The 9,651-nt window shown below is 33.6% G+C and overlaps 1 protein-coding gene across 1 annotated transcript; it reads left to right on the top strand.

Annotated features, from left to right (window-relative positions):
• The first annotated feature begins 7,726 nt into the window (after positions 1 to 7,726).
• Positions 7,727 to 8,878, top strand: LOC105764584 (protein MIZU-KUSSEI 1). The gene has a single exon (XM_012583219.2). It carries the CDS (start codon positions 7,807 to 7,809, stop codon positions 8,602 to 8,604), a length of 798 nt encoding a protein of 265 aa, XP_012438673.1. The 5' UTR covers positions 7,727 to 7,806; the 3' UTR covers positions 8,605 to 8,878.
• The last annotated feature ends 773 nt before the right edge of the window (positions 8,879 to 9,651 follow it).

Raw genomic sequence — 9,651 nt, 5'->3', positions numbered from 1 at the left:
TGTTTATTTTCTAATGGTTTAATTTATTGCTTGTAATGCGACTATTGTTATATTGCATTTGTTTTTTTAATATATATTATGTTCCTAACTATGTGATTTATTTATTAGGACAAACTAAAGGATAAAAAGATTTGAGTCTGAAGCGATTGCTTCTAGTGATAGTTCTGTTCATCTTGAAGACATTGATAACCGGATTATTATCAAGTTTTGGGTCCCGAAAGGTATGGTCGTTCGATTTCAAGGATCTTTTATCATTAACCCAATATTTTGGATCCAACTCGCACCAATACATGGCTTGGGAGTCAATCTCAAGTTGAAGTTCGAGGTTAAAAGACCGGATGGCTCGGATGCAAGCGACCACATTTGAGGTTCAAAGGAAATATGAAGAACTTCAAAGAACAACTTAAAACAGAGGCGGCAATGAGGGAAGCAGAGGCTACAATGAGAGAAGCGAGAGGCGCAGCGAGAGAAGCGAGAGAGAAGCAGAGGTTCAAAAGAAATATGAACAACTACACCATCGACTTCAAGCAGATCACGGCATCGAGAGAAGCGAGCGAGCAAAAAGTACAACGAACTTCAACAAAGACTTGATTATGATGAAGATGTTTCAAAGATCATAACTTCCGCCGTCATAATGTATATTGCATAAATATTTTTTATCATTTTAACTTTTAACATTTTTGTAAAGAAAAGTATGAATTCACTTTTATTTATTAATATTAATATTATTTTAGTCATTTAATTTGAAATATTATATAAATTTATTGTTTTTGGTTAGTTTAGATATGGCTGCTTTTGATTTGTTGTTGCAGGAGGACTAAAAAAACAGAAAATTTTATTTTAAAAAAATCCCAAAATTAGTGGCGTTTTTTAAAAAAGCGCCGCTAAAAGTCATATCATATAGTGGCGTTTGTGAAATAAGCGTCGCGAAAGAACACTACTTTTAGCTGCGTTTGTAGATGAAACGCCGCTAAAGAACATTACTTTTAGCGGCGTTTTCTACCAAGCGCCGCTATAGAACATTACTTTTAGCGACGTTTTTTATTAAGCGCCGCTATAGAACATTACTTTTAGCAGCGTTTTTTTCCTAAGCGCCGCTAAAAAACATGACCTTTAGCGGCGTTTTTTTTTGTAAGCACCGCAAAAGTTAGTGACGTTATCCGTAGCGGCATTTTTTGTGGCGCTTCCTCAAGCGCCGCAAATACCTTTAGTTGCGTTAAAAAGCGCCGCTAAAGGCCTAAAAAACGCCGCTAAAAACTTGTTCTGGTGTAGTGTAAAACCAAAAACATCATTTAAATATAAATAAATAACTACCTACTCCATGATATTTTTAGGCCTAGACATCTATTTAAAGCATTTCCTAACACTTGAGAGTCAGATACTTACCATTCCTAATCTCATCCCTTCTGATTTACATGTAGACAGGCTCCTCAAATATATATATATATGCTTAAATTGTACTTTGACACTCCTCAACAATGAAAAAAGTTCTGTTAAGTCCTGAATCATAAATTAATACATGATAAAACTATATTTTGAACTCTTAAAAAATTTATAATTCAACTCTAGTCTCCCTTAAAAAAAATTCTAGATTTGCCCCTGCCTGTAGATACCTCTTCTAAAATTATTGCAATGCCGCTCCGTACTACTTCTGGCAAGGATTGTTTTTGTTGGGGCTGTTCCTCTAATGGCTTGTTCACCTTTGGGTCGACTTATTACCTTATTCCTTAGTCTTCATCAAATTTTCCGAATGTTGGACACCGCCTTCATTCACAATCACTGGCACCAATAATCCTTATTACTCTGAACTCTTCGATTTTCATGTCATCTATCACTACGCCATTGAACTAGTTGGTTGTGGAGTTGTCATCATGGCCTTTGTAACACCCCTTACCCGTATCCGCCGCCAGAATAGGATACGAGGTATTACCAGATTTTACTGATTTTTTTTTAAACTCAATATAACCCCTTTATAAATATCTAATCCTCCTTGCAAATTTTAAACCGAGACCAAGCCAACACAACCAATCAATTTCAACATATTTTCAAGATAGATTTATTGTATTCATAAGATAATCTCATCACATGCCAAAACCAAAATTTGTTAGCCATACCAATGGTTAACCATACATTCATTCCACATTAACATCTACTTTACTAGCTTATACATGCCATTGATTTCCAAAATAAGTTTCTTTATGTACCGAGATCTTGAGGTTGATAGTGTGATGCTTCTCCAACCAAATCCGACCTCCGAGCTCTTAACACTTCAAAACAGGGGAAAAAGAAACAGGATAAGCACATTGTGCTTAGTAAGCTCATGTAACAAGAATTATACTTACCTAATATTTTCCATACAATGTAATAAACATATATACACCCATTCCATACATTATTCCCCTATCATGCACAAACTCAACATTCAAATTAGTCCAATAATTTTCATGTATCAATAATTTATACCATGATTGATGAGCTCATCAATACCATGATTTCCATTTCCTTGTTATTTTTCCATATTTACCCCGTTGAACTACTTGAAATTTCGATGGTTTTTCTGAGGTACACTTTAGTGTACAATTTCGGGTCCGTCAATTCATATTCATGTGCGCACATTTCCATTTCAGAGAGCACACTCCCGCGAACCTCATCCTTACAAAGAGATTACGGTCCAGGCTAAATCCCCTGTAATATAAACTCACAGAGTATTGTCGGGATTACCAGTCCAGGCTAAATCCCCTGCAATGACAATTACTCTAATGAGCTTGGATCTGAATTACCAGTCCAGGCTAAATTCAGACCCTAATTTGGATTACCCGTTCGGGCTAAATTCATTTTCCACATATTCTTCGGGAGGGCTATATTAGGATAGGATCACCCGTCCGAGCTAGATCCTTTTTACCGTCAATTCTTTTTCAGAGATCCATCGAATTTTCCTTTCATTCAACCGGGATTTATTTCCTCTTTTCATCAAGAATATCAATACTTCATCAGTTATCATACAATAAACATCCAAATCATATTCACATCAATAACAAACATTTCAAGCATTTATGAATATAATTCAAGTTACACGAACTTACCTCGATACTTGTTCGTAAATAAAAATCTACTAATCCCGAACTTTTTCTTTTCCTCGATCTAGCTTCGTATTTGAATTTTCCGGATCTAAATAAATAAATTTAATCATTAATCTAATACATTTCATGTTCATATGTAACATTCTCTAAAATTCCATTATTATTTATAGTGCATTCAAAGCTGTCTTACTAAGTCACAGTTACTAAATTATTTATATCTTGAGCTACGGAACTCCAAATTAAGATCCGTTAATTTTCCCTGAAACTAGACTCGCATATCCTCTTACCATAAAATTTTCAGAATTTTTTTCCTAGCAAATAAGTACATTTTATTCTTTAAAGTTTCCCCTATTTCACTTGTTGACAGTTCCAACCCCTCTTCACTAAAAATTAATTATCTCATTGTACAGAATTCGGATGATGTTTCTGTTTGTTTCTTCTGAAAATAGACTCATTAAGTATTCTAACGATATAAAGTATAACTCATAATAATTTTTGTACAATTTTTAATGATTTTTCCAAAGTCAGAACAGGGGAACCCGAATTCATTCTGACCTTGTCTCACAAAACCTATTATATCTCATGATTTACAATTCCATTGCTTACACCATTTCTTTTATAAGAAACTAGACTCAATAAGCTTTAATTTAATATTTTATTAATCCTCTAATTCAATTTCTAAAATTTTTGGTGATTTTTCAAAGTTAACCTACTGCTGCTGTCCAAACTGTTTTAGTGCATGAGGTTAATTACCATTTTTCCCTAAACTTTCAATAAATGACAATTTCATCCTTGCTCAATTAACCTCTCAATTGAGCTGATTTTTCCTAAATTAACACATTATTCCATCACTTTAAACTACTTTATAACCTTTTGAAATCATAATTTTAGCATTAGACTTTAATTCCAAATTTTTTCACAATTAGGTCCTACAAATCAATTTCTATTGAAATCACCTAATAAAATCATCTCATAAACAAATTAAAGCTTCACTTTTATCCTATTTCATCATAAAATTCCAGCACATATTCATAGCAACTTTCCATTTCATTCATAAAATCAAAAGCTAATGAATTTAGTAATAGGACCTAGTTGTAAAAGTCTTAGAAACACAAAGATTACAAGAAAAAGGAAAGCATTAACTCAATTGGTGAAAAAATTATGAAAAACCAGCTTGAAGAAACCCTTGGGACGTTTTTGGCTGATGAGAATGCAGAAAATATGAAGAGAATTCTAGATATTCCACTTTAGTCCTAACTTTTAAAGCAATTTTTGCAATATTCCAATTTTACCCTTAATTCTTCAATTCTCCTGATTTTTCTCAACGTATGCCGCCCAAAATATCTTCTTTTGGGATTATTTGCAATTTATGTCCCTCCTCATATAACAATTGAACTATTTAATCCTTCTAGTAACTTTTACACCTTTTCAATCTAGTCCTTTTTACGTAATTGACTATCCAAACATTAAAATTTTCTAACGAAATTTTTATACCATATTACTAATATTTCATAATTATTTATAAAATTATTTTTGACTCGGTTTTACGAGATCAAAGTCTCGATACCTTATTTTTACCCAATTTCTTCAATAATTTCTTTTTCTAACTAACCACTAAATCGGTAAAATTTTTCTATCAATATTTTCATACGATTTTCCTATCATATCAATATTCATGCAAAAATATTAAAATAAATTTATCTTTAAATCGGATTTGTGGTTACGAAACCACTATTCCGATAACTTTGAATTTGGGCCATTACAGCCTTCCACGTAATGGGTCTCCAAAACTTCATCCTCACCTATACACCCATCAATAATGTCCACCCTCAAGCACAACCTCAAACGCAACAAATCCATTTTGAACAACCTAAAGACATCATTTCTCACCCCTTTTCGACCTCAAATTACAGTTGTTGACCCAACTTGAATATGACAGTTGTTAATATTGAAAAAATGAAAATGTTGAATATGCGCAAGTCTTCTTCATGGTTTGTTTTCCCTTAAATTATTTTATTTATAAGATTATGATTTTATTTATAAAATTGTTATTTTAATAAATAAATTTCATGTTAGAAAATGAGAAAAGCAATATTTATTTATAAATATTTTTATAATTTTGTATTTATTTTACAAAATCTTATATATTTTATCACAAAGATTTCAAATTTGCAAAACAAACTCCAAGTTTTCTTGCAAAATTATCCTTCAAAAAGTAAAATTAAAATCCTTTCAAAAATTTAATACAATTAATATATAAATATTTAATATCACAATAAAAACATAAGACTTGTACAACGGAGATTATTTGACACACTACTACTAGAGTTTTTATATTTCACAAGTAAGATAAGGGATTGACAATGTCCTATAAGAGTATAGTAAAATATTAAAATATAAATGTTTAAATGAAAAGAAAAACATGCTAATTTTTAAGATTACTTGTGAAATATAAAAAAAACATATCGCCAATATACCAAATACTCATCGTTGTATAATATTATAATGTTTACTTTTTGTTTGGAATGAATAATATTAATTTAATAATTAATATAAATATACATTCATTAAAAATTGAAGAAAAGAATTTAACTAATATATATTAATATCAATGAGGGTTATACCAAAAATTTTATCAAATATATAAGGTTATTATTTAAGATGATTAAATTTTAAATATAATTCAAAGAACACTTATAATGATTTAACTCGAGTTTGTGGAATTTTTTTTCCACTAATAATGCACTAAATATAATATCAAATTTCCTATTTCATAATGTAACTTAGGATATTTAAAAAAAAATTTGAGAGGCCGCCAATTATACATTTGATTATTTCTTAGGTAATTGAATTGGATGTACATATTAAGGTAAGCATTATAAATTTCGAATTCACTAATTGGAGCAGCTGATTAGGACCCGGTCAGCCCATCTGGCTTCCGTCTCTGCTGAACGTTTTACATCTTTGGCTAGTGACCTATTTTCTCCTGCTTTGATTGATAAATTATCCTCATGGCTTATGCTCAAGACCTTTTGGTTGGTCATCTATCCACATAGGTCTCTGTTTTTTTTTCTTTTCTTTTTTTTGTATTGTTAATTTATACTACATTTAATGCATTATTTGTTGCTTAAACTTTGACTTCCTAAGCTGTTGAGTAAGATCATTTTATATATATCTAAATAAAGTGGTTAGGGGTGGTACAGGAAAAACCTTCATACTTCAGATTTAATTAGGTCAACTTCAACTTAAGGATCTTGATGGGATCCTGGTTAGTTGGTCCGTGAATTAGGTCGGTCCCATAAATTAGAAAAAAAAGGTTAAACAAGCCATTTTCTAACAATTTGCATGTGGATGGGACTTAATCATGGTGATCCAAAATTCAACCGGTCTTGACCCTAACCTAAGGACTGTCTGTGGCTATAGTGGAGAGAGACAACCCTAAATCAGTTTTTTAAGCTCAAATTTCAAACATATGTACCAAAAAAAGATGGTTGCCTTGGTTGTAACCTATCTTATTCTTAGCTCATTCTTTTGCATGAAATTTATTGGCTCAATGGTCACAATAGTCATTATGAGTAGGTTCAAACTTTTTTGACATTTGATACTCCACCATACAACTTAACAAATCATAGGAGCTTCCTTTCGTTTGCTTTCTGGAGACCTGATATCTGCTAATTTGCTAGTGGGTGATGGTTTGGCAGCATTACATCAAGTTCCATATTCTACCTTTTTCAATATTTTTATATTAAACAACAAAATAGAATTATAATATTCGTAGTATTAGTTCTGTTCTGTGGAGTATTATATACACTATTTTTTATTTCCAGATGGTATTGAAAATTTGAAAGGAAGGAATAATTGTAATGATATGTGGACTGAGAATTAAAAGGTAAAAGAAGAGTTAGCTTTAACCTAGACAGAGCGTAGACAATGCTGAATCGATAAAGACCATGCGCCAGCTGCTTTATTTGAAACAGCGAGTCGGGCTAATCATTTTTTCAAATTCAGAAAAAGACATTAAAGGATGCAAAACACGGAGTCTGGCTGGATCATAAGTTATAGGTGGTAGCATTAGCATAGAATAGAAGGGGGATTGAGGTTGGGGCTACGGCGGGCTACTGTTGTATTGCAATTGCAAATGAAGACAGGAGCTGAAAGAACCCAAAGGTGGAATACTGGAGATGGTGGGTAAGGTTGGTGTGGTTTTACCTATCCTTTTAACACTTTCCAATGCAAGTCAGAGTAGACAGTCAATTCTCCTTTTCACTCTCTGGTCTTTACCCCACACTGCCCTTATTTTCAGCCTATTCTTCCCCCACATGAAAAAGAAATCACACTCAGCTATTGTCTCCTCAGATTCCCGCTATTCTCCTCTACTTGTTTTCAAGTCTCTTTCTCTCTCTATTAGCTTCTCCATCTTCTTTTATATATATATATATATATATATATATATATATATATTTTTTTTTTTACTACTGTTACAGTTAGGTGGGGCTGCTCAACCTCCCTTGTCAGGATTTCCTTGCAAGTCCCCCCTCAATCCTACAATGCTGACAAAAAAGGCATTAAGACGCAAAGAATAAATCCACCCCACAACTACTGAAAAGTTAATAGATACATAGTCACACTCTTTTATTTATATATACCTGTTTCTCTCTTTACTCACCGAAACTTGACTATCAAAGGCTCTAGGAGTTGCTTAGTTCCTTCTTTCTTTCCTTCCCATATGAAGACAATCACAGCCAAGAGCCCCCACGATTCTTCTTTCTCCTTCTCCAGGAGATATTTCAACTGGAAAAAGAAGGTGGAAGATGATGATGACAACGAGGAAGAAATCCTAACCTTCAGCTCCTCCTCGCATTTTTGTGAGGAAGCTAAGGAAGCAGAGGAGCTCCGAATCCCAGTGGCCAGTCGAGTTTCTTTAGTTCCACCACCAAGAAAGAAGCTTCCAATTGTGTCAGTTTCCAGACTTCGGTCGGCTCTCAGTGTGTTTGGGAAGAATACATCAGCATATCGTTCAGGTTTAGGCACCAGAGTGGTAGGAACCCTGTTTGGATATCGGCGTGGTCACGTCCACTTTGCATTTCAAGAAGAAGCAAAAGTAAGTCCAGCATTTTTAATCCAACTTGCAACACCGACTAGTGTTTTAGTTCGGGAAATGGCTTCTGGATTGGTTCGAATTGCCTTAGAGTGTGAAAAGACGATGGGGAAGAAAGGGGTGAAGTTGCTGAATGAGCCTGTTTGGAGGACTTACTGCAATGGAAAGAAATGTGGGTTCGCAATGAGGCGCGAGTGCGGAGCCGAAGAGTGGAAAGTGTTAAAGGCGGTGGAGCCAATTTCAATGGGTGCGGGTGTGCTACCAGGAAACTGCAATGACAATGGAGCTGGGTCCGAAGGTGAGCTGATGTACATGAGAGCCAAGTTCGAGAGGGTTGTTGGGTCTAAAGACTCGGAAGCCTTTTACATGATGAATCCTGATGGTTCCGGAGGCCCTGAGCTCAGTGTTTACCTGCTTAGAGTTTAGTTATGCGTTTTTGGAAAAAGGAAAGGATCTTTTGTTTTGGTCCACAACTGCGCTTTAGATTTTGTTGTTAAGCTATGAAGACGTGCGTACAGTGGAGGTTCGGTTTTCCTTTCCATGTAATTTGCCCACATTAATGGAAATGGGGAGCATGTTTTGGTATCATGCTAATTTATATTATATAAATCAACCTCTGTGGCTATGGTGGGGGTTATATCCATGTATGTATGTATAGCTTCTTTCTCTCTTCTGGGAAGTGGAACCAAAGTTGCAAGTATCTCTCCTCTTTTAAGTTATTTGGTCTCTGTTTCCATTGCGAAATATTCTTTCATGAACATTATGTATGTATGTATGTTTGCTGAATTTCGAATTTAAAACCAGGAGAAGCGAAACGTTGTTGATTACAGCTGGCAAAAGCAAAGCCGATACCCCATCGGGACCAGAGAGATTGATATTTGAGTCGCAGTTTTCATACAGAAAGAGACGAATGACGATCATGCTTTTGCTATATTCTCCAATATATGGCTATATACGTAGGACTATATTTTACGATTTGGTGCATTAATTTGTCTTATTTACAAACCATTTTGTTTCACATGTTGGGAGATTTGAGTTCTCCCAAGCCCATCGTATCAATGCAACTTCCCCTTCCAAGGCAGAATGCTTTTATCTCTTATTTTATATTTAAACCAAAATATTCCTCCAAACATTCTTTTCTTCATCTTTTTTTTATTTTTGTTTCAAGAATTCGGAACAGAACAATGCGACGTACTCTTAAGGAAAATTTTATAAGTATGCAAGATAAAATATATTTATACTAAATCAAAATCCAAAATATCAAACATCTCTAGAAAACTTTAAATCTCTCTAAATTATGATCGTATATTAAATATTTATATTATCATTCTTCCGAAAGTTACGAGTGATGAATACTTTTGGGGAAGCATATTTTAATATCTTCAAGAGTTCCAACAATAATCTTAGTAAACTTTGATCATGATCCTCTATACATGCTAAAGTTGGATTATAATCTTACTTTAACTATTATTC

The sequence above is a fragment of the Gossypium raimondii genome, chromosome 12 (assembly GCF_025698545.1).
Source record: "Gossypium raimondii isolate GPD5lz chromosome 12, ASM2569854v1, whole genome shotgun sequence".
Taxonomy (NCBI): Eukaryota; Viridiplantae; Streptophyta; class Magnoliopsida; order Malvales; family Malvaceae; genus Gossypium; species Gossypium raimondii.
Note: the sequence above shows the minus strand (reverse complement) of the source record. Positions and strands in the feature narration are given on the sequence as shown.